General features: G+C 37.3%; 1 protein-coding gene across 1 annotated transcript in view; it reads right to left on the bottom strand.

Annotated features, from left to right (window-relative positions):
* The window catches only part of Rhobtb3 (Rho related BTB domain containing 3), a 57,290-nt gene that overhangs the window by 5,803 nt on the left and 24,481 nt on the right, over window positions 1-27,006 (bottom strand). The window contains exons 7-11 of the mRNA XM_026385883.2: window positions 23,045-23,157; window positions 19,464-19,584; window positions 12,695-12,868; window positions 10,171-10,337; window positions 2,292-2,388 (exon numbers count right to left, since the gene is read on the bottom strand). Coding sequence (XP_026241668.2) covers window positions 2,292-2,388; window positions 10,171-10,337; window positions 12,695-12,868; window positions 19,464-19,584; window positions 23,045-23,157 — 672 coding nt within the window. The remainder of the gene's footprint in view (window positions 1-2,291; window positions 2,389-10,170; window positions 10,338-12,694; window positions 12,869-19,463; window positions 19,585-23,044; window positions 23,158-27,006) is intronic.

The raw sequence follows: 27,006 nt of genomic DNA, 5'->3' as shown, positions 1-27,006 counted from the left end.
TTTTCTAGTCTCACCTACTCATTTCTAAATAAGAAAAATTCTTAGTTAAGAGAAAATAATTTGTAGAATTTCAACAATGGGATAATTCCTAAAAACTGAAAATGGGCAATTCTATAAGGAAACTAGAGAAATTGTGATGAGAACCCTTTTGAACTTCAAGTGACCATGTGAAACAAGCTGGGTATGAGGGAGAGAGGAGAGCTGCCTGCAACACTTGGAAGGACACGCTCCTCTCAGTGGCAGCCACTGCCCTGCTCAGGCTTTTGCCCATGGAAAGATGGGCGCAGAGTAATCACATCTTCCAATTTTCAAAGTAGCCAGAAACACGGAGTTTTAAAATGCCAACATAACATTAAAATGAAAATTTTTAAACACGGTCCACATAAAGCCCTCGACAAACTACAATGAACCTATGGAGGGCCAGTGTGTAACTATTGATTTAGAGAATCAAATCCCAGCCCCCCATCTCCCCCAAGCAGAAGGGCTTTATGCCTCTGCTAAAGAGTACCACACACCATGGCAGGCTGCTGAACCCAAACAGGCACCTTGGAACAAGAGAGCTCAGGATACCCCCACAATTCCCACCCACAAAACAGAGGCAGCCATTGCAGAGCCTTCAGCCCCTTGCTCTGCCCACTCAGATTACACCCTGCAGCCCTGCTTTTCACTATTCCAGTTAGTGATTATATACTTTATAGGCAATTATATAAGTAATAAAATTAACGACATGAAGGATTTATAGAGCACCTTTCTCCCAAGGCTGTAATAGTATGCCATGATAGCATATAGCTATATAAAACAGTAAGCAGAACATAATGTTATTCTTCTTTTATAATGAAGGTGACTTAAGGTGGCATAGTAACCGCAGCTCAGGGAGTACTGACTGCTTAAAGAATGACTATGCAAGAATGTCCCTACCAACTGACAGGAAGTAGAAGCCTGCTTTACCTTTATGAATGAACTTTATTTTTCTTACACAATGTAGACACAAAATAATACTTATTGATTTGCTTTGATTTTATTGTTACTCTACTGTCTTCATAGTTGAGCTCCATGTAAAGGGGGGCGCTCCCAATAAGCACGTAATGTTTTTTGATTGGCTGCACATCTCTGTCAAAAACTGACTGGGTGGGCTGGGGATATAGTTCGTTGGTAGAGTACTTGCCTTGCATGCACAAGGCCCTGGGTTCAATCCCCAGTACCACAAAAAACAAAAAAACAAAAACAAAAACAAAAAACTGGGTGCTCCTTGTTTTCCATAAATGCTTGAGTACTCGCATGAGTACCTGAAGGAAACCCAGAGATTTTCATGTCTTTTACTAATTAAACTTTTAAGCAGAACTCCAAGGTGTAAAACAGAAGTGGGATCAACTAGAAGGAAGAAGGGAAGAGTCCAAGAACCATAGATTTTCCCTTTCCCTTATTCTTCCCCTTTCCCTTATTCTTTCCCGGTTCTTTTCCTCATTCACTCCCTGCTTTCTGCAACTTGCCCCCAGAAGACCTTCAGGCATCTCCATGGAGACCTCTTTAGCCAGAGCTTGAAAGTACTTGACCAGGTGTCCAGTCATTTCCTTGTCTTTTTAGTTCAATTTTCCTCAACTCTATCTGTGATAATATGAGCAAACCATTGTATCTAGCTGTCTAATAGTCTGTCAACTATTCTATTTTCTTTTTCTTTCCTCTTACACAGTACACCCTTAACTGGTTTTACTCTTTGTAATTTAACTTAGAAATCACATTATGTATGCTTTCTGATCAGTAAGTTTCATAACACTTTCAATCAACAACAAAAAAGTTATTTCAAAGTAATATAGGAGGGTCCTGCATATATATATACATAATGAATACAAATATCTAATACAATAAAACTGTTTATTATAAATATTAAGCAATAAATTCCTTTATAAGAAATAAATTTGAATGTATTGTTAAATTTTGCTTCTGACTTACTTAGATAGTTAAAACTAAGATCTCAGGTATCACAGCCAAATGCCACCTGAGGACACATTTCACCACCTTCTCTATTTCAGGGGAAAAAAAAAGTTTTTAAAAATAAATGGGAGTTATGAAATAATCATTAAAAAACTTCTTGTGTAACACAGGTCAAGCTGCTTATATAACACAGGTGACTATGAAATAAGGAGCCCTTAATTACCACCCTGCACAATTTAAAAGGAATGTAGTACATTGACTCTTCTTATTGTGATAAAACTGCTACTTTTACAAAATACGTCTCAAATCTAAGAAAAAAGAACAAAGTTTTCTTTGCAAAGCATAAATTGGAGATCTACCTGAAAGATCCTGAAATTCAGGCTTTTGACTGAAGATGAGGTAGTTAGTCGCAATGAAATGAAGCAGCCAGGTTGAAAGGCAATCAGAGTGGTGGAACTGGAAGAAAAATGAAAAAGAAACAACAATGTACATCACGCCCTTTGATCAGGAAGACGACCAGATAGAGAGAGTGACTTGGGAGGAACCATGGAAGAGTCCATATTCACATGTAAGTGCCCACGCATGATGCAGCCTTGAGGCTGCTGTGACTGCAGAAAGGGAAGTGGACCATCATTAACAAATAACAGTGAAATTAATAGCTAAACTGTGGAGCCAACCTAGATGCTCTTCAGTAGATGAATGGATAAATGTTGCATATATACACAATGGAATTTTACTAGGCAATAAAAGAATAAAATCATGGTACTTGCAGGTAAATGGCATTAGAGAAGATAAAGTGAAGTTAGTCAATCCCAAAAAAACAAACGCCAAATGTTTTCTCTGATATAAGGAGGCTGATTCATAGTGGGGTAGGGAGGAGGAGCATGGGAGGAACAGAGGAACTCTAGATAGAGCAGAGAGGTGGGAGGGAAAGGGAGAAGGCAGGGAGTGAGCAAGGATGGTGAAATGTGATAGACATTATTATCCAAAGTACATGTCTGAAGACACGAATTAGTGTCAACATACTTTATATACAACCAGAGACAATGAAAAAAATGTGCTGTATATGTGTAATAAGAATTGCAATGCATTCTGCTGTCATTTACTTATTTTTTTTTCAAATCAATAAAAAAAGAAAAAAAAAGAACAGTGAAGTGACATCATTCAATGAAGAAGCTGAATCAATAGCGAACAACAAGCTCCTGCTGCCGTAGTGGCCAAATGTCTTTAAGCAGAGGTATGGCTGTGCCTGTGGTTAACCAAGAGTATTAGAGGTTCTTAAGGTTTTTTCTTTTTTGATACTGGGGATTGAACCCAGGGCCTCACCCATGGTAGGTGGTAAACACTCTACCACTGAGTTACATCCCCAGCCCCTTTGCTTTTTTTCAATTTGAGACAGTCTCACTAACTTGCCTAAGCTGGCCTTGAACCTGTGATCCTGCCTCAGCTTCCCAAGTACAGGCTGGGATTAGAGACATGTAGCAACAGGTACAATTAATTTAAACTTTTAACTAAGGTCATGGAGTTCACTAACTACATTTGTGTCTGTGGAGCAGAAGATTATGGTGAGCAACATCCAAATAAGTTCATTTGAAGAACAAACCAAAAATTACTTTGAGGAGGAAACATCAGCCTACGGGCATGGGTTTCCATGTGTAAATATTCTTATGAGAAAGTTATACCTGAATAATTACTTTGATGTGTGTACTGCTATACTGAGAAGGGTTTTCTACACAATTCCCATTTCAACAGCGCAAGTAGACAGAACAATGTGGCTATTGACATCATCATCTCAATGCAAACCAGTAATATTCACTGATCCATCCAATCACCAATTTGGATTATAGTAACTTATTGATAGGCAACTTTATTATTATTATGATTTTGGTAAACTATGCATCAGACTTACCATTTTAACCATCTTTAAGTGAATTGTTCAGTGGCGTTAAGCACCTTTACATGGCTGTGCAACAAGTACCACTATCCATTTCCAGAACTGTTTATCACCCCAAACTGAAACCCTGTACCCACTAAATAATAATTTCTCTTAACCCCATATGCCCAGGCCCTGGTAACCACTATTCTACTTTCTAAATTCTAAATTTGACTATTCTAGGTACCTCACATAAGTACAATCATAGAATATTTGTTCTCTAGAGTCTGGCTTATTTCACTTGCATAATGTCTTCCAAGGTTCATCCATGTTGTACTATATATCAAAATTTAATTTATTTTTACGGCTGAATAATATTCCACTGTATTTTATTTATATGTATATATGTGTGTATATATGTATATAATTATTATATAACATATATAATACACACACACATAACATTTTTTTTTATCCATTTATCCTCAAATGGACATTTAGGTTGTTTCCACCTGTAGGTTAATTATAGCTCTTCTAACAATACTCAAAAATGTTAAATAAGCAATAAGTGATGCTAAATTAAAGAGAGTTATAATGTATCAAATCTTTTTTTTTTTTTTTTTGGTACCAGGAATTGAATTCAGGGGCACTCAACCACTGAACGACATCCCCAACACTTTTTTGTATTTTATTTAGAGACAGGGTCTCACTGAGTTGCTTAGCACCTTGCTGTTGCTGAGGCTGGTTTTGAACTCGCAATCCTCCTGCCTCAGCCTCCCTAGCCACTGGGATTACAGGGCTAGGGAGGCTATGCCTCCATAATATCATAAATCCTTAAGAAGGAAACTCACGGATGAGAACTTTTAAACCTTGCCAGATATGGTGGCACATACCTACAATTCCACCTATTTGGGAGGCTAAGGCAGGATGACTCCAGCTTCTAGGCCAGCCTAGGCAATTTAGACCCTGTCTCAGAATAAAAAAATTTTAAAAAGGGGGTGGGTGGCTGGCAGTGTAACTCTATATATATACACGCACACACACTATATATATAGTGTGTGTGTTTTGATATATAAATTCACAAGTACCTCTTATTTTCAGTACATATAATTAGAATTTTCAATTGGAAGGAAGTTTACAGCTCTTCTAATCAATCCAATTCACATTTCAACAATTTTCTCCCCTATCTTTCAGCAGATGAATGTGACTAATCTCAGGGGAATAGAATAAGAACCTATAAACTACTTAACAGAAGCCACCATTACTGTTAGATGATTAACCCGGAGCAGATAACTTATCACCAGAAGGTCAGGACATTGCCTAAGGGCCGAGACTTTGAAAGAGAAAGGAGATCACAGATATGAACAGCTAACTACAAAGACATGACTTAAAATGCAAAATTTTATTTTTTGACCAAGATATAAGATACCAGCACCATGACAGCTTGACAAGAGATGAAATACACATCATTGTAAAAATTAAGTTTTTGAAAAAAGTATTTGCTAACCTAAGATAATAGGTTCAAGTTGAAATAAGCAAAAGGAAAACAGAGAAAAGCATTAAAAAAAATATATAAACCAAATGCAAGAGTTTAAGAACTATATGAAGAATATGGAGAAGATTCCCAGGAACTCACAAAAAAAGGTCAGAAAGAAAGCTTGTAGACACAGGTGGCCAAATACTAACATACATTATAAGAAAAATAATTTAAATTTTAATATGAGATTAAATACAACTTCATAGGAATCAAAGTACAGACAGATGGGGCTTAAATGAGTGTTAGAGATAAAGAATCTTCACATCAGTCTGGAAAAAGTGATATGGCTGATGGAAATAAGCATCTCTTTGTGTTAAGAGATGGCATATATAATGCAATGTCTTGATGGACATATAGGAACCTGAAGACAGAATCATGGCAGAGAATTAAGAAAGGTTCGGGAAGAGTGGAATCAGAAATGAGAGAATACCCAAACTGCTCATCTATAAAAGACATGAAAGATGCTTTCCTGATATGTGGTCCAAAACTGGCAGGGATGAGAACAAACTGACTGAAGTTTTGATTATTCAGAAAGCTACTAGGGAATCTAATTCTGCTAAAAGTAGCCAGAGAAATGGTGAGAGAAAAAATTTACCATATCAGAATGAGGTGGCTGGTAAAATGGAACATGAAACTAGGAACTTCAAGTGGAAACTTGTGTATTAATCAATTTTCTATACTATCACAAATACACACTTGTGATAATCAACTCATAAAGAGAAAAAGGTTATTTTGGCTCACAGTTTTAGGGGTTTCAGTTCATGATTGGTTGGCCCTATGGCTCCGGGGGCTGTGGCAGCACATCATGGCAGGAGGACCTGGCACAGTAAGACCACTTACCTCATGACCAGGAAGTGAAAGAGAGTAAGAGGAAGGGAATGGGAATCCCACAATCCCCTCTGAGGACACGCAGCCCCCAACCCTGAAGACCTTCTACTAGGCCCCACCTCTTAAATTTTTCACTCTCTCCAATAGTACCAAGCTGGGGACCAATCTTTTAACACCTGGGCCTTTGGGGGACACTCAAGATCCAAAGTATAGCACTTGGGAAGAAATATTTTCTGTTATCTAGTATTCATAATTGCCTGTCGAGGGACTCCAGGAATAGGATAAAGGAAAAGTGGTAAATTTAGGCTTCATCTTAGTAAATAAAAAAGTTTTCAGAAACAAATAATGCAATTCAAAAAGACTTCTTAAATTTGTGGGGGGTAGGGACAGATAAGGATAATAACAGTGAGAAACCACAGGATTGGGGGTGGGGAACAGGTCAAAAAGAATAGCTTGATGAAAACCAAGTGTGTATGGGGTGAGAGGAAACACCTAAAGAAATCAATATGACCACACAGGAAACTCTCTTACACATAAACTATTTAAAGATAAAGGGAAAAAAGCTTGTGTCCATTTTTTTTTTAACATAGACATGACAGAGTTGTTAGAACAATGTGAAAATAATTAATCAAAAATGAACTGAGAGCCAGGCATAGTGGCAAACGCCTGTAATCCCAGCAGCTCAGGAGGCTGAGGCACTCAGTGAGAACCTGTCTCTAAATAAAATACAAAATAGGGCTGGGGATGTGGTTCAGTGGTGGAGTGCCCGAGTTCAATCCCTGGTTACTCACACCCCACCACCAAAAAAAAAAAAAAAAAAAAAAAATGAGGTTGTGAAGGGGAGCTATGTAATTATCTCAAGCTTAATGTAAACAGATTGCAGAGACAGATGAGGGTAAATTTTTTAAATCTGTTTTTATCCCTAATATATGATCCTAAGATTGGATTATGAGACAAATAAAATCCAAAATAGGAAGATAGTAAAAAGACCCCAATGCTTTAAATGAATTCCCTTCCAAGCCCAGAAATACACAGGACAATGAATGAGTACACCTCAGCTTGGAGGCAAGCTTTGAGTGATCAGAGAGTTTTGTCCTTTGTCCTATCAATAGGCTCTATTCTAAGCAGCTTGGATGAAGACAAAGTTGTCATGCTTTTTTTAAACCCTGGATGTCAAAGCTGATAATGATAGGTAATATGTTGTATGCCAGATAACATTTTAAGAAATCCTGACAGTCTGTAGTGATGGATCAAAGATATTCTTTGGAAGACTCCTCAGAAAACTTGGAATGGACCACCATTTGACCCAGCTATCCCACTCCTCAGTTTATAGTTAAAGACCTTAAAATCAGCATACTACAGTGCTGCAGCCACATCAATGTTTACAGCAGCCCAATTTACAATAGCTAAACTATGGAACTAATCTAGATGCCCTTCAACAGACGAATGGGTAAAGAAAGTATGGTACATATACACAATGGAATACTACTCAGCCATGAGAAGAATAAAATTATGGCATTTGCCAGTAAATGTATAGAACTGGAGAACATCATGCTAAGTGAAATAAGCTAATCCCAAAGAACCAAAGTCCAATTGTTTTCTCTGATATGTGGATGTTAGTTCACAATGGTGGGGGGCGGGGGACACTAGAAAAGAATAGAGGTACTTTGGATTAGGCAGAGGGGAGTGAAGGGAAGAGAGGGGTATGGGGTTAGGAAGGATAGTAGAATGAATAGGACATTATTACCCTATGTGCATATATGATTACACAACTGGTGTGATTCTACATCATGTACAACCAGAAGAATGAGAAGTTATACTCCATTTATGCAAGATGTGTCAAAATGCATTCATTCTATTACCATGTATAACTAATTAGAACAAACAAACAAATAAATAAATAATAAAAGACATTCCTTTGAAAAAGACTAGAGGGTTCATACCACTTCAGCCGATCCCAACACCCACAAGTCCTAATTTGCCTTAGGCAGTGGATGGACTGACAGAGTACCATTGGGATAACCTGTCCTTTGCTCTCAGGAATAAAAGAGAGTGGGAATAAGGAGATGGTAGACTTTTGACTGGAACCACATGGGGGACAAGGGGAGACAGATTTCAACATAGCAATTCAAGTTTATTTATAGACCTTGGCCTAGTCCATTGTCAGATTCAGATTCTGAGTTTTTGTTTTTTGGTTTGTTTTTTTAATGACAGTAGAATGCATTACAATTCTTATTACACATATAGAGCAAATTTTTCATATCTCTGGTTGTATACAAAGTATATTCACACCAATTCATGTCTTCATACATGTACTTTGGATAATAATGATCACCACATTTACCATCATTAATTATCCCATGCCCCCTCCCTTCCCCTCCCACCCTTCTGCCCTATCTAGAGTTCTTCTATTCCTCCCAAGCTCCCACTCTCTATCCCACTATGAATCAGTCTCCTTATATCAAAGAAATTATTTGGCATTTGGTTTTTTGAGATTGGCTAACTTCACTTAGCATTATCTTCTCTATCTCCATCAGATTCTGAGATTTTATAACTACAGTTACCCACAGTTATTTTAATTGTGTAAAGTCCATCTGTTCCCTAGAATTAGGAGCGATACAGTTCTTAAAATAAAGAAGTCCTAATCGGGTACAATAGTAAATGCCTCTAATCCCAGCAATTTAGGAGACTGAGGCAGAAAGATTGCAAGTTCAAGGCCAGCCTGAGCAACTCAGTCAGACCCTGTCTCAAAAATTAAAAGCGGTGGGGATATAGCTCAGTGGTGAAGTGCCCCTGAGTTAAATCCCCAGTGCTACCAAAAATAAATAAATAAATAATAAAAATAAAGAAGTCTTGAGCTTAAAAGAGGCCCAGAAGAAGTATGGTATACCAAAGTAATTTTCAATCTCAAACTGTTTTTTTTTTTTTTAATTATATTCCTAATACAGTAAGCCATACCAACAAAAGGCATTTTATAAGAATTAATGAAGTACACCAATATTCCTACATGCAACTGAACTTCAAAATATCTTAATGATAAGAATGAATGAATGAATGAATGAATGAATAGAGAATTAAACCAGTTAGGCTAACCATGTACATATGGACCAATACTGTCAATTGTCCTTTCAGAAACTCTAAGATGTGATCCATTTTTGGAAAATACAATGAAAATTCTACCTCCTACAATGCCAATGTGACACAGTATAGCACCATACTCAAATGACTCTGCTAAGGGCCATCATTGAGAAAGAATTGCATACCCATAAATTCCACCATCTTAGAAAGGGATTGAGCAAAACCTAAATTATTTGAAGTTACTTAGCTACAGAAACTGTTGTGGAGGCACTTTAGCCGCATTTAGCCAAACTTCCAAATTAAGACTAGTATTAATATCACCCTTAAAAACAAAGCTTAAAAGAGCAGCCATATCAATGTATATATAGCAGCTCAATTCACAATAGCTAAACTATGGAACCAACCTAGGTGTCCCTCAATAGATGAATGGATAAATAAAATGTGATATATATATATATATATTCAATGGAGATGAAGGAAATTATGGCATTTGCCAGTAAATGGATGGAGTTGGAGAATATCATGCTAAGTGAAATACACGAACCCAAAAAAACCAAAGGCTGAATGTTTTTCTGATATACAGATGCTAATTCACAATAAGGGGATCATCAGGGAAGAATTAGGTAGAGGTGAGTAAAGGGAAGAGAAGGGAGGATATATGGGGATAGGAAGGACAGTAGAATAAAACAGACATTATTACCTTATGTATATATATGACTGCATGACTGATGTGATTCTACAACATGTACGATCAGAAAAATGAGAAATGATATCCCATCTATGTATGATATATCAAAGTGCATAAACACATTCTACTGTTATGAATAACTAATTAAAACAAACTTAAAATTAAAAAAAGAGTAGTATAGTTTTTTATAATTAAAAAAAAAATCAAAAGAACCAGACATACAGGACCAATTACCTTAGCCTTTTTGAGCAGATCGACTATATCAAGATTCATGGAGGCCAATTCCCTGCTTGGCATGCTCTGTAGCTGTGTGATGATGAACAGCTCACAGATGTGCTGCAGCCTGGAGACTTGGTACATCTCAGCACAGATCAGGAGACACATGGCCTGGAAAATGCCAGCTAACAGAGAATAAGAGGAAACAGGTGATAAAACCTCTGCTTTCACAATCTAAAACACACACAGAGAGAGAGAGAAAAAGAAAAAAAAAAACATACTGGTGGTATCATCCAATGTGGACAAGAACGCCTAGGAAGAGCCTTGAGTATCAGCATTCTAAACCATTATGCATATTAAGAATTCCTCAGAGAGGAATCCAGAGTAGGCAACTCCTAACTGCCCTTAAGTATCAACCCAGAGGTCAATTGATCCATTAGGTCAATCTTTTTTTTTATTTTTTAATTTATTCTAAATTGTTATATATGACAGCAGAATGCATTTCAATTCATAGTACACACATATTGCACAATTTTTCATATCTCTGGTTGTACACAATGTAAAGTCACACCATTTGTGTCTTTATACATGTACTTAGAGTAATGATGTTCAACTCATTCCACAGTCTTTCCTACCCCCAGGCCCCCTCCTTTACCTCCCTCCCCTTTGCTCTATCTAAAGTTCCTCCCATGCTCCGCCCCCCAACCACATTATGAATCAGCATCCTTATATCAGAGAAAACATTCGGCCTTTGGTTTTTTGGGAGTGGCTAACTTCCCTTAGCATTATATTCTCCAACTAAATCCATTTTTCCTGCAAGTGCCATGATTTTATTCTCTTTTAATGCTGAGTAATATGTCATTGTGTGTGTGTGTGTGTGTGTGTGTGTGTGTGTATGTATATATATAATGTTAGGGCAGTTTCAATTACTCTAAAGAGTAATTGAAACACCAAATTTTACTATTATTTCAAATCTGGTCAACTTTTTAATTTAATATACAAAATTACCATTATTGAAATAATAAACAATCACATTTATTTCCAATAAGAACCAGTGTTTTGGGGCTGGAGATGTGGCTCAAGCGGTGGGGCGCTCGCCTGGCATGTGTGCTGCCCAGGTTCGATCCTCAGCACCACATACAAACAAAGATGTTGTGTCCGCCAAAAACTAAAAAATAAATATTAAAAAAAAAAATTCTCATTCTCTCTCTCTCTCTCTCTCTCTCTCTCTCTCTCCTCACACTCTCTCTTAAAAAAAAAAAAAAGAACCAGTGTTTTAACTTTTATTAGGCAAAAGGATAAGCTGATCTTTAATAGCTGATCTGTTAATAAGCAAGTATCTCCAAAATACTCCATGGCTAGCTGCAAGATCAAACCCAATTTAAAAAAAGAAAAATTGTTTTTCTTTTCTGGAATTTCTAAAATATTCCAGTAGAGGGCTCATTACATTTAAAATATTTCAATAATAAAAGCAGGAAATTTTCCTATTCTAAAAATTAAAGGAGGGAACCTTAAGGAGAAATGTGGTCTGAGACATGTTTTCTTTTTGTATTTGCTAGGATGCCTGCCCAGGTTTTGAAATAAAGGTCTCAGTCTCTTGGACTATATGGGGCTCTAGCTGTGTTTGTGGCGGGAGCCACCTGGTGGCCAAAGGATAAAGAGTAATCAAAGGGGCTCTAGGCCTTTTAAAGGATTTTGCTTTCTCCAAACTGCCTCCAGTGTGCAAGATGTGTCCCAACCTACAGTTGCCACAGATGGTTAGTTCCTGGTCAAAACAGTCCTTGGTCAGTGAATTTGTAAATAAATTCTATAGTTCACTGGATATCCTAAACATCTTGGGAAAAGTTTTCAGGGGGAGTCAGTTTTATGACAGTCTGACTCTAGTAGAAGTTGGAAGGAGCTTTTTTAGAGAGAGAGAGAAATTTTTTTCATATTTATTTTTTAGTTTTCGGGGAAAAACAACATCTTTATTTTTTATTTTATGTGGTGCTGAGGATGGGACCTAGCGCCCCGCGCATGCCAGGCAAGCGCGTTACCGCTTGAGCCACATCCCCAGCCCCGAAGGAGCTTTTTTTAAAAAAAATCCCACATCCTCTGGGCCAGACTCCATGGCATCTCAGAATATCAGAAGTCCTCAAAAATACCTCATTCAGAAGTCAGAATCATAAAAGCAGTCTCCCAACCCTCTTCTTTGTGTGGAAGAGATAGTGTTCCAATCTCTAGAATTAGAATGGCCATTGGATCCCCAAACCCCTCCGTTTCTGGGTGCCTAGAGGGGTCACAACACAGTTAGAAGTGGCTGGGACCTGTGAATTTATGCCAGAGGCTTAAAGCCCATAAAAGGCTTCCAATCATAGTTTTCCCACTTGAACTAATTGAAGATTCATTGTTGTCCTATCACCATCTTCAACTGTTCAGTGCATGCCATGATGCCAATTGTGGTAGACCTTAACCAAAACCAGATTTCACAGAACACAATTTATCAAAATGGGTAACACAGAAAGTATATTGTGAGTTATTATTTAGCATGTATATTGCTCACCTGGGCAACAGGAGTCGGTATATAGGTATTCTAAAAATGACAAGAAAGTCTCTTTGGAAACACCATAAACTGGAATCAGGACACTCTTTGCTTCCATGTAATTACCATTAAACATGGCCGCCATCACTTCACAACGGGCCACCAGGATGGCCCTATGGGCTGGCACTGTTGTACCTGGAAGGTGCAAAAGAAAGACAAAGTCAAGTAGGATAAATCTGCTGAGTTACCACACTAGCAATTTCTTTCCAGAGTGACACTGCATATCATCAGCTAAACTGATATGCAAAAGCCAAATCGATGGCAACCATTTATTACTCCAGTGATTTTAGTTTGAAGTTGAATGATAAAGAGAGCTCAAATACTGACTTTGAAAGCAACAATTTTCAAATCAGGTAACCATTTATTTAATTTATATTTCCTAAACACAGTAACATTGAAAAGGGTTCTTGCTTTGTTTTTATAATGAAATTTCTATCCTTTCTGACTGACTCAAAGTAACACCTCCCCTGGACAGAGGAGGAACATGATGTGGACACCTTCCTTCAAGAAAACTACCCTATGATCCTTTCTGGCCAAACTCACAGAATAGTCTTGGCCAGGCTTCCCCATATTAGAAATAAAAAACTGTAACAAGCACACCAGGAACAGTCCATACCTCACAGTAGGAATGACAAGAGAATCTCTGTGACCCTGCCTCTCCCAAGCATGCTACCTCCCCAGGCAACAATTCTTTTCCACATGAACAATGCCTTCTTCTGGAGGAAACAGGACTTTAATTTAAAGGCCTCCTTGGCCCATACTCCACACTGAAGATCCACTAAATTAAACTGACTCTCCTGGGAGAGCTTGCTAAGTTCTCCAACACCACACAAAGGCAGTTCCACATGGGGCATAGGTGGCCTGGGAATCATGAGATGATGGAGCAGTTCTCAGCACTCCTACAGCCTCAGGAGACCATAAGTCCACACTGCCAGCCTTCAATCTGACCTAGACAAGTTCCACAGATCACTGCTGGGCACCCTCCATATGCCAATCTTTGTGTTTGGAACTGAAGATACAAAGGTGAGGAAGTTGAAGCTATCATGCTTTGGAGTAGGAGTTTTAATGGGGAATACCATGGCCAGAGGGCATGACAAAGCAGCCCCCTCCAGAAAGTAACTCTCTGTGCCAAACTACTCTGCCCAAGAATTTATACACATCTCTAAAATCTCATACTTATCAGGGGTATATATTCTTCTCGAAAATATTTACAACTATTGGGTTATCTCCTTTACATCCACGCCAAACCTCTTCTGACTCAGAGAAGAAGAATTCCGCCTAAGCCCAGTGTCTCTCTCCAAAGGCAGTAATTCCTTGGGATCCACATGCAGCCCCTGATGTTGCCAGCTGAGCCCAGTGTTTGGCACTGCAGTCTACACCATATCTCCCCCACCAGGAGCAAGGAAGGAGCCCCAAAAGCTACACCGAATAAACACTTCTCACTCCTCCTTCTCTGTCATGACTTTCCCAGCCTCAATGTGACAGTGTCCCTCTACCAAGTGGATCAGTTCCATAATTAAAGGATGTTAGATATATATGTAGGCAGCAGTTAACAACAGACCAAACAGGTAATGCAATTCAAACAGGTAATGCAATCAGACTTGCAATTTAAAGGTTTAAAAATGTTCAAGATAAATAGGGCATCATTTAAAGAAAAAGAAGGAAAATTAGAAGCATAGTTAAACAAACTGAATGACCCATAATTTGAGTTAAGCAGAGTGATTTAAGATTGACTAAAAAATACCAAGTGGATAGTAGATGGGGGTGGAATTTTAACAGAAATTTGTGTTGAGGCCAGATGCAGTGGCATACCACATAATCCCAGCTACTCCAAGGATCACAAATTCTAGACCAGCCTCAAAATCCTGTCTCAAAATAAAAAATAAAAATGTCTGGGGATGTAGCTCAGTGTTAGAACATCCCTGGGTCTAACCCTCAGCTCAGTAGGGGAAAAGAGAGAAGAAAAGAAAAAAAAAAAAAAAAGAAAGAAAGAAAGAAATTTCTGTTGATCATGTTACAACAGAATTACAAAACCAACAGCAAAACACTTTCAAGACCATTTCAAGCTTGAAATTCAGTTTGGAAAGCCATCAGACTTCCAGTAAAGAAAACATCAACTTCTGTTTCTCAGCTCTTTAAACCACTGTTCTGGTACTATAAATTGTTGTGTTAACATAATACCCCAGGAGAGCTATGTTTTTTTTTTTAACACTGTATATAAAAATATTTGCTAAAAGAACATTATGCAGTGTTTATATACTAACCAGTAATAGGATACAGGTGAAGAATTACTTAAAGAACAACAACAACAACAAAACCAAACAATTTTCTAGCTAAAAGATAAACATGCTCTTAGAAAATGTCAAGGCCAAACTATCTTTTCTTTGTATTATTCATTTGATGTCGCAGTTTTAAGAAACTTTTTCTAAGGAAAAAAATAATCTTAAGAATGAAACAAAATATAAAAGCTCAGCTCTCCTACTAGCTTTGATGGATTATCAAAGGCCTTGTTTCCATTGCATACAAAATAATATACTACATTTGTTACACCATTTTTGTACTACTTTTCAGGTTTCAAAAGTGAAATTTTTAGAATTGTGTTTGATCTCATTCTGGAAAAAAAGGATATCCGTCTTGCTGAAGAGAGATTTAAAGTATGTACTACATAGCTAAACAGGGAAGGAATAATTTTGTAAAAGAACTTTTCATGTGACACAGATTCAAATGTCAAAGGAAACCCCTATTTTTCTATACACATCTAAATATTTACCAAGACTAACTTTAGAGTGGCTAGAGTAACTTCTTTTTTTAAATAAACCCAAACAAGGAATTACAGGTGGTAGTGAAAACACATATTTGATGATCACCTATTACAGGGACAGTATCCCATGTCAGGTTTTTACATCCCACTTTGACTTCAGCCAATTGTTGGTAACAGTCTGAATCCTTCTAAAAGAAGGGTTTTCTGTGGAGCCTGGGTTCAACATGAATGGCACAGTGACCCGCCAGAGATGGCTGCCATGCACAGAAAAAGGGTGGCATCTATGAGTCAGGCCTGCACTGGTCCTGCACATCCACTCTCGGTTCTTGTAACTACCACCTCACAAGGCAGAAATTAGAATCTCCTCCCACAGATGAAGAAACAAAGGTGCTTCATCTTATGAATGAAAAATTTCTGTTAAAATTTAAAGGTGACATCAAATTTCACCCACATCTACTATCCACTTGGTACTTTTTTTTTTTTTAAGAGAGAGTGAGAGAGGGAGAGAGAGAGGAGAGAGAGAGAATTTTAATATTTATTTTTCAGTTATCGGCGGACACAACATCTTTGTATGTGGTGCTGAGGATCGAACCCGGGCCGCACACATGCCAGGCGAGCGCGCTACTGCTTGAGCCACATCCCCAGCCCTCCACTTGGTACTTTTGGTCAGCCTTAAAAATCAATAATGGAAAGTAATACACTCAAATCTGTACAGTAAAAACATGTCCCAGCAAAGACCCCAGCTAGGACTTCCTGGCCCATACTAATTCTACCTCATCAAGGTACATTGGTTTATTAGTTCTGGGCTGAGACCCCAGACATTTCATCCTCACTTAGGTTTCCCTAAGCCTCCCATGAGGTTCAGTGATGTTCATGCTCAAAACTGGAGTAAAGAAGCCAAAGAGTTACTACTTGTGACTTCAAATTTACTATTATTGCATGAAGAGTAAACCTTACACTTAAATAACTACTTAGTTTTAAAATGGTCTTTCCTGCTGTGTCACATAAATTTATACTTAGGATACCAAAGTTATATCCAAATGTGAATTATTTCACAAATATGAATCTTTCAGAACACATACTTCGCATTACAAATATTTTAGGTCAAGTGTATAGAAGAAAAACTGCACATGTATCTAAGACTTCACTATAACTTTTAAAAATTCTATAATTAATATTTGAGATGGTTTATTATCAACCATTACTCTGAGGGTTTGTATCAATTCCAGTATAAGTCAACTTGAAATATTTTGAAATATAAGAATGCTTTCCTTCCCTATTTTTGGTATAAAATACTTTAATTATCAATTAAAAAGTTAGAGATACATTCACACTTCAAACAGCTATTTCCATTAATACCAGAAACAAAACCCAAAAAAAGACATTGGGGTTTTTTTTAGAGTGACATTGGGTGAGGGAGCCTGGCCCTCAACTTCAAGATGTGAAACACGGGGATGTCTGAAAAGTCCACAGGAAGGGTAAACAAAATGACCAAGCCTGAGTGGAACAGAGGCATTGCCCCTGGAGGCCAAATACTCTGCAAAGGTTTGAAAAGTGTTTATGTTGTACATATCAATTCTCAACTTCAGAACCATCAATCTCATTATCAAGTGTCATTTATTAAAGGTTGGTTGATGTTGTGGGACACAGTGATGCAACAAAGCATGTGTAATGTGATTACTCATTTGCAGAATAACCCAACAGTCCATCTATAAGAGGATTACTGAGGTGTTTGGAAAATAAACTTCCAACCAAGGAAATATAGGTTACAAAAAAATAAATGAATGACTAAAGACAACCAAAGGACTAGAACTTGATCATCAATGAAGAATTAAATACTGAGTCCATTATATTTTACCTGATTTGTCTCAAATACTGTGTGAGTGGTAAGAGATTGGTCAGCCTGGTCATAGGACCAGTACCAGAGCATCCGAGAAAGTCCAAAATATTGGATATGATTAATAAACATACTATTATAGGGTAAAAAACATTCATCAGATTCATTAAGGTCCAGATGAAACAGCACTACAAACTATTCTTATGTTCACCACATAACCTTCAGTTTACCACTTCTTTTTTCCCTTACGAAAAACATGCCCTAGATTGTCATATGGTCCCTGGAGTACTTTGTTCCCACCTCATCCTAAACTGCTCAGTATGAATTCAATCAACCCTAAAACACATATGGCTAAACAGATCTCAGTGCCCCACAGGAAATCATTTGGAAAAGAGTAGTTGGACATCTCCTACCATCAGCCACCTTCTTTTAGAATACAGAAACTGTTATTCCATCTTTCTAAAATGGACTTTAAAAAAATTAATCTTGGAAAAACAAAAATACTTTTTATTTACAAATCGTATTTCTTCTCAACAATGGATACAGTCCTTCCTGTTGACGTGTAACACTTCTTAGATGATTTGTTAAAAAAAAAAAATCTCTATGCCTTTTGTATAGAAATAATGCATCAACCATTTTCCATGAATACTTTCATCAACAAAGATTTTTCTTCTAGAAGCTAGAGAGAATTCTATAAATCACAGGGAGCTTTATCCCCAAAAGGCTTGCTCCACCTATAATGAATAATCAATGAACGTTGGCTTCACTTTGGGTTTTATTTTGGCAAGTAATAAATCAAGGCATGATAATATTAGAGTCAGTTTTAGGTTTCTTAAAATGATGAAAGGGTTACAGAAAATCTGTGGCCTCTTGTTGGCTTCCCCCCCCACCCCATCACTTTTTATATGTCTCAAGGTTACTCTTATTGTCTCATTTTCAATGTCCTAGGCTCATACTGCCTACAGTGCTGACAGCAGCTTTGGAAGGTACTTTTGGAAAGCTTCCAATTAACTGTTTGTCTTGGAAGGTGACCAAAGTTAAAAGTAAAATGAATCTTTCTGGGCAAATAGTTTTTAAAGTAAATGACCATGTTAGCTGTCACATATTTCCACCATAAAATTAGAATTATATCTTACTCTTCACAATAGCCCACATAAAGTTCTAGTTAATTCATCTGGAAACATCTCCTTCTACCCTTCTTGCATAACTAAATATATATGAGAATTCATTTTCAAAATTCTGCTTTTAACATGCTAATCTGACAAAATTATTCATGCAAGTAATTAATAATGGGCATTAAAACAGCTCATATTTATTACAATTAGGTGGCATTACTTTCCCACAGAGATAAGAAGCAGCTTTCAGTTGCTCTGGAAAACACTTGTGAGCACTGTGAGAAATCAACGCAGCAATATCTGTGGGTGTCTAATATAGGCCAGGCATGACCCTCAATTCAAAATTAGATCCTTTCACTCAAATAAAGACAGAGAGAGAGAGAGAGAGAGAGAGAGAGAGAGAGAGAGAGAGAGAGAAATGAACAAAATAAACAAAAGGTAACGTAATTTTAGGGGAGCTGACCTCACTTGAATCAAAAACCAGTGTATTACCCAGGCCTTTAATCCCAGTGACCTGGGAGACTGAGGCAGTGGATGGCAAGTTTAAAGCCAACCTGTGCAACTTAGTAAGACCCTATCTTGAAATAAAAGGGCTAGGGATCTGGGAGAGCACTCCTGTGTTCAATCCTCTGCACAAACACACACCCAAAAAACACTTGCCCCCAAAACTAAGCAAACAAACCACTCAGGATCTTAAAGAAATTCACAAACAAAAATACATAATAATGTATTACAGATTATCTCATCCTTGCTGATTTCTATAAGTTAATGAAGCAGACAGTAAAGGGGAAAATACTATAGAAAACAGCTGGGTGTTGAGGCACACGCCTATAATCCCAGCAATTCTGGAGGCTGAGGCAGAAGGATTGCAAGTTCTAAGCGCCCCTCCCCCCTTTCTCTCATGTGCGCGCAGACACACACACACACACACACACATTTATCAGAAGCTGAAACAAATCGAGGAAAGCAAATAAAAAAATGAAAATGCATAATGAACTTTGCAAATTTGAGCCATACCTTGTATTTCAAAGACAACATCAGCAAGCATCGGTTTATTAAGGAAAAACTTGAGGGAAGTGTTATAAAACCACAGAGGTTTTCTGGCTTGGTAGGTTTTGCAATTCCTTAGACAATTAATCTATAAGAAAAAACACAAATACAAGAAGAGAGATTGTTCAATATGCTTTGGCAATATTTAAGTACTGGTTTGAGAATTTGGAAAACTGTCTGTGTCTGAAGAAATAATGATTACTTACTCCATGGCATTTCTTTCTTTCTTTTTTTTTAAATATTTATTTTTTAGTTGTAGTTGGACAATACCTTATTTTATTTATTCATTTCTATGTGGTGCTGATGATTGAACCCAGGGCCCTGCACGTGCTAGGTGAATGCTTCACCACTAAGCCACAAACCCACCCCCTCTCTATGGCATTTCTGATCACAGTATTGGAGGAAACTCACCCTCAAGTACTACTTCTGCTCCCTGTTTATAGTACTACACTCAACACACAACAAAGGACAGGCACTGGCTAAGTGAAAACGCAACTCTATAGCCAAGAAGCTGTAGGAACCTGAACTGCTATGGGTTTTCATTGAGAAACAGCAGCAGCACAAACACATATGAATGCCTAACAAAATAAGTTTACCCATTCTATCTGATTTGTTCATTAAGAAAGTAAGAAGATAAAAATTTAATTGGCAATTTAGGAAAATACATTTTCCCCTTATCATACCATGTTCTTTTATTGCCTATTAGCTCAATATTTTCTCCTAAAGAAATAAATACACACACACCTTAGAGTGATTAACTGGCTCATGTCCATCTTAATCGTCAGTCTTATAATCCTAATATCTTTTCTATACACTGCACAGACTACTCATTCGCCTGGGTCTCTGATCTGGAGCTCCAATTGCTCTTCCCTTGACAACACATCCCTTGTCCCATCACACCTGCCTGCTGCAGCTGGCAGCCTCAAGGGGAAGTGCCTCCGTCTCACTCAGCCTTCAGACATCCCCTTGTTCCAAACCTAGAAGTTGAGGGCCAGCCCCACTTTCCTCAACCTCCATCCATTTTCTTTTCCTTTCTTGCTTACTCTGGTTTATTTATAATGAATAAACTAAACAAATCTGAACATTTTCAGGTACAATTGCCCAAAAGATGAAGAAATGTAACTAATTTGAAATACTAGGATTCATTAGGACTACAAGCTTATATTGCATTATTATACCCCTCATTTGGGATGATTTAATGATGATTTTTATTGAAACATCATATCTTACTCATTCCTGACAGATTCACCCATTTCCCTGGTTGAATCGCAGCCCTGGTCAGAATTTTAAACCTCTACTTGGCTAGCTAGGGAAATCAAAACACTCTATCCCCTAGAAATAATCACACATGTAACATTAAGAATAATAAGAATAAATGACACATATTCTCCACTCCAGATTAATCTACTGTGGTGAAAATTTTAAATCTTTAGTGAGTGGGGAAAATAACAGTATCCTTCCTCACAAAGAAAAAGGAAACACACTGCTGAATGGCATCCAAGAGGAAGCAGAGAGGTAAAACAGACCGCATGAACGGGGGTCCTTTAACCACATTCTCACCTATTCACAATGTGCCACAATACACCGTGAAGGAGCCAGGGATAGAAGCTAGTGGATGCTTCACAAAAAGGAGACTATCAGCCAGATTTGGAAGTTAGTAGAAGCCTCCAGGAGCACAGTGCCTCCATTTAAAGAAAGCCCTGACTTGCTCTAAGTTGTAGAGATAATTTGTGGCAGGCTCACAATTTAAATCCACATTCCCCAAGTTCTAATTCAGTGCTACTTGTTTTCTGTTTTGTTTTGTTTGTTTCCATTTTTCAGTACTGAGGATGGAACCCTGGGCCTCGAGCATGCTAGGCAAGCACTCTGAGCAGCATCCCCAACACAGTGTTACTTTCCTGTAATGTGTTCAGTCAGTGAGATGGACTTTTATCCCAGGAAAGCACAGAAGATGGGTGGAAGAACTTTCCCCTCTTGTGCAAGCAAGGGATTTTAGTTCAATAGCATGGAATTCCCTTCACAAGAGGAATTCAGTTTATTCTCAGTACCCAAAGGGATGTATGCAGAATGAGACCCATGAAAAAGTGTAGGTTCAGAACAAAAGCAACACTCTTCCCTTACCTGTATATAAAGGTATGAATTTGTACACTGTGAACATTATGTGTGTGTGTGTGTGTGTGTGTGTATATATATATATATATATATAAAATGTATGAATGTATGTGTCATTTCTGCTTTGAATTTGAAAGAAAAAAGTGAGAGGGCAGAAGTTTAGTGAGAACACAGATGTATATGATGTGCATTTTCATTGGTCAATACATGTTATGGTCCATAACATAAGTTAACTAGACCAATTGCTTTGAAAAACAAAATGTAGGTGTATTACATATTTTTACAAAATAATTATTTACTTGAATTAGTTGCAAGAGAGCTACCATCCTGCTAAACACCTGTAAAACTAGACAGCTTCAGTATCTGCTTCAATAAGTTACTGAAGTAAAAGAAAGATCTGGCCCCTTAATTCCATGCTACTTTGCTAAAAAATCTTTCTTCTCAATTAAAGAACAGTCAGGAATCTTCATTATAATTATAGTTTACATTTTTAAACTATAAATTTAGGGTTGTAGAAGTGACAAAGTCAATTGTAGAAAATAAATAAAGAAATAATATTCTTTTTTTACATTAAATATAAATCTGTATTCTGCTAGGCATTATATACAATGTACCTTTTTATTTACTATAGTCAACTTGTTTATCACAGAATCTGAAATAAGAGTACACTGGTTTGGGGCTAGGGATGTGGCTCAAGCAGTAGCGCGCTCGCCTGGCGTGCGTGCGGCCTGGGTTCGATCCTCAGCACCACATACAAACAAAGATGTTGTGTCTGCCGAAAACTAAAAAGTAAATGAATAAATATTTTTTAAAAAAAGAGTACACTGGTTTAATTACATAATGTGGTTGTTTTAAAATTTAACAAATCTACTTTTAAAAGTTCTTATAGAGTCTACAATTTAAGTTACTGGAGTTTTAATGTACACATGTTTATGGCCATATATAAATTCTATATTTTTATAACCCCAAACTTAGTTATAGTTTTGAACTTAAACTAGGTAGAATCCTTAATTGCCCACCTGGTTATATAAATTTCTCAGAACCCTCAAAAAAGGCACACACAGGAACTGCCCTCCTCCTACAAACTACTTTGATTGTGAGCCATAAGAAAGCATCCTCTCCAAGAAGTTGAACTGCAGCTGGAAAAATCAAACAACCCTTCCTTCCTGACATGGATCATGTATTTCCAGAGCTCTAGTGAAGTATTCCAGAAGTTGGAACTCACAAATGAGTATTTTGAAGATATGACTCACACATATTTTAATTCTTACATAAATTTAAATCTAAGTAACAAATAGCATGTGTTTCTACTTAAGATATTACATGGAAGAAATATATTCAGGGGAAACACTCATTTATATATTACTTAATTCTTCTAATGACTCGATATTACATACATCATTTTATGTCAGAGAGAGTCAAATAAATTAACTTACCTTTCCCGGTGTTTTTAAAATGCATTTAACTTTCTCAATCACATTAGAAACATCCCCAGAATCTTTCAACTTCTTCCTGATATCTTCTTCCAATTCTTCCCACTGAAAAGCACCTGTAGCAAATTAGTACATGTTATAATTTTCTGTTACAGCAGAAGGTAAGAAAAATTAATCTCACACTAGATATCATTATTCATTTTGTTTTGTTTTTTAGCATTTTCTTCTAGTTTTTCTTTACCAAACATAGTCTTACAATTATGGAATACATTTAATAGCTCTTATATTTTTAACAAATCAGTTTTGGGCTTCCCCTACATTTCTTGAAACCAGAAGTACTCTTGCCTGAACAGCTGCTACCTCTCTGTGACTCGTGATAATAGCACTGGCCAGAATATGAGCTACCACGACAAGGGTTCCAATATCCAAGTTATTTGTCTGCCCTGGGGAAGAAGGTAGATGCACTCTTTCCCATACTGATCATGGAGAGCAGTGACCATCAGGTAGAGGAATATGCAGCAGACACAGAAAACGTTCTAAAGGTGTCATGAATGGGAGCATCGCTCCAGAAAATCCCCTATGCATACACAAAGTCTGCAAGAGTTTAAGGACCCAGTGGAAAAGCCAATGGAAATTGAACAAAGAAATTTTGTTCAGTTGGGTACTATGGCACACACTTGAGATCCCAGAGACTTAAGAGGCTGAGATAGAAGGATCACAAATTTGAGGACAGCCTGGGCAACTCAGCAAGACCCTGTCTAAAAAACAAAAAAAAATAAAATAAAATAAAAAGGGCTGGGGATGTAGCTCAGGTTCAATACTAATTAAAAGGAAAGAAGGAAGATATTTAAATTTATCCTATACCAGCTATTCACAGTCCTATCTGTGCATATTTACCTGAAGATGTACCTGTTATAAAATGCTATCAGAAGAGGTCTCGTACCAATTAAATTATAATTTTTGGAGCTGAGGCCCTGACACCAATGTGCTTTTAAGACCTCCTAGGTGACTGATATGTATGGAGTACCTTTAGAAATCTCATCCTTTATCATAACCCAGGGTAAGCGGTACACAGCAAGTAGTAGGTGTAGGTATTTTTGATTGTCTACACTCACCCAAGCTGAAGGAGAACACAGATACTGTCTCTGTAGTCACCTTTAATATGATGAGTAAAAGTTACACTAAGTTAACATGTTAACATAAGTAAAGTTACATTAACTAAAGAGCATCTATATCTCCAGTCAGATTATTATCTGAAAGTAAACAAGTATCGAATAATCTAAATACATGGATTAGCATCAGGTAACCCTCCCCCAGCCCCACACACACACACTCGGGTCACTGGGCTATTGGTTTGTGAAAACACACACAAAAAGAACCAATAACTAAGAATGAAAGAAAGATAATTTTTTTAAATTATTTTTTTAGTTGTTGAGGGACATGATACTTTATTTTTATTTATTTATTTTTATGTGGAGCTGAGGATTGAACACAGTGCCTCATAAGTGCTAGGCCAGTACTCTACCACTGAGCTACAACCCCAGCCTGAAAGGAAGACTAATTTTTAAGTGCACATTAATTGAGTGGGCTGTTTTCACAATCAGAAATGCTAATGGAATCATCTTTGATGCCTTTAGGTCCAAATAAATCCATAATCATTGCATTAGGAATTTTGTTTTGTAATAAAGACATTTAACATGAGATATAAAAGATCTACCCTCCTCCTTTTACATTTATTTATCTACCTACCTACCTATTTATTTATTTATTTTTGTATTAGGGATTAAATCTAGGGGTACTCTATCACCGAGCTACACCCAGCCTTTTTATTTTGAGACAGAGTCTCCCTTAGTTGCTATGGCTGGCCTTGAATTTGTGATCCTCCTGACTCAGCCTCCCTAGTCACTGGAATTATAGGCATGTGCCACCACACACAGCCCAACCTCCTAAATTTTTTAAGTTTATAGTCCAGTATTGTTAACAATAAGCATGAAGCCATATGGCAAGATCTCTAGAGTTTATTCACCTTGCATTATTCAGTGGGATTTTTCTTTTGGTGCTGAGACCGGGGAGTGAACTCAGTGGGATTTTTTAAAGGATAGCTTTTCAAAGCACTTATCTAGCCTCTTAGCACATTATACTCAGGTATAACCTCAGGTATAACAGGCTGCTTTTATGCAATGCAGAAAAGAGCATGCCAAGAATAATTCTAAGCATAGGAGTATATAATGCAAACTAAAGATGAACACTCATTTCCACCTATTTATCTACCCTGCAGCTTTTCAGTAAGTGCTATGAAATGCTAGGGTCCTTCTGTGACAGGAAGAGATCAAAGCTACATTTTTGAGGCTCTTACAAATATTTAAATTCTTAACCATCTGAGATCAGGTGACAGAAATTTGCAAGCCTAAGACTGTGTCAAGTATTGTAAGAATGTTACAATTGTATGCCATTTAAGGATTACTCCCTGAAGACCAAGAAACCATGGGCCTCATTGTGCCACTAGTTCTTTTCCTCCAAGGAGCAGTCATGAGATACTGACACATTATGCAGTGTTCTTTATCATCCAATGGAAAATTAACACATACAAAACAGACATACCTGGACTGTTATCTATTTATTTAAAAATCTGAATGGGAAAATAAACAGAAGCCTTAAATTTAGGTATAAAATGTTAGCCATACTACAAAATAGGACCCTCTTAAATAAAGGACCAGATGACCAAGGTGACACAATATAAACAAAATTTCAAATTCCTACAGGTTAAAATAAAAAGCATGCTATTAAAAAAATCAAAATATTCTTTGTAATCTGCTTAATTTAACAAAAAAAAAAAAAAAAACCTGAACAACAAAATAAAGGGCAGGAGATAGGTTTCTTTTGACCTTTCAGCCCATGTTTTCTCAGGGCAAATATCCATAGCATGCCATGCCCTAGTGTTCTACCTCTGTGTGAGCAGAAGAACTGACATGAATACCAACAGTCCCGTTGGCCATGATATCCTAACAACAACAACAACAACAACAACAAAAACAGACCTGGCTCCTTTATTGAAGACTCGAAGAAAAATGTATGTTATATTCAAAATTTTTGTTTTGATTTGATAAAAGACATTTTTTTTAAAAGCAGTCACAAACAAGGACTAGAAAAAAGTAATAATGTTCAAACATTTTCTCCTGACAGTGGGATCTATGTGATTTTTTTGTTTCTCTTACAAATTTTCTACATTTTTCAAAATTTTCTCTATTTGAGAATATATTTTATTCCTTTTCTTTTTTCCCCCTAGGTGCTGGGGATTGAACATGGGGCCTTGCACATCTAAGCAAGCATCTACTACTAAACCACATCCCCAGTCTTGTTTTACTATTTTTTAAACATAGCTTTTGCCAAAGTCACAGGTTATTATCTGTAAAAAATTAAAGAAGGGGCTGGAGTTGTGGCTCAATGGTAGAGTGCTTGCCTGGCATGTGTGAGGCACTGGGTTCAATTCTCAACACCATATAGAAAAATAAATAAATATATTGTGCCTATCTACAACTAAAAGTTTTTTTAAAAAAAATAAATAATAAAAGTAAGTTACATAATGAAGAATAATTAACTGTAGAACCAGTTACTTTTCCTTCTCCTCAACTAGCACCAGGGTCTCCTATAGCCTCAGGTCACGGGCCTGTACCCCTATTCATAGCTAACACCACCTCCTGCCTCATTGAGATGTACAGGAAGTGATCACTGAAGAAATGGGCTAGTTCAGTGTCAGGTTAGAAAGTGGAGCTATGAAGTTAAGGTAGCTCAGGAAGCTCTCCATACTCCATTCACTCCACTGGCCTCTGCCCTCTAATCCCTGTTTCCTGGCTCATTTACTTTCTAATCAAGAGCTAAGCATCCACTTCCCCCCACTTCAGGCAGAGGACACAATAGGATGCTGAGCACCCCAACTCCAAAAAGTTCAGCACCAACCTTGCAGC

Source organism: Urocitellus parryii, chromosome 1 (assembly GCF_045843805.1).
Source record: "Urocitellus parryii isolate mUroPar1 chromosome 1, mUroPar1.hap1, whole genome shotgun sequence".
Lineage (NCBI taxonomy): Eukaryota > Metazoa > Chordata > Mammalia > Rodentia > Sciuridae > Urocitellus > Urocitellus parryii.
This window is presented reverse-complemented; position numbering and strand designations above follow the sequence as displayed.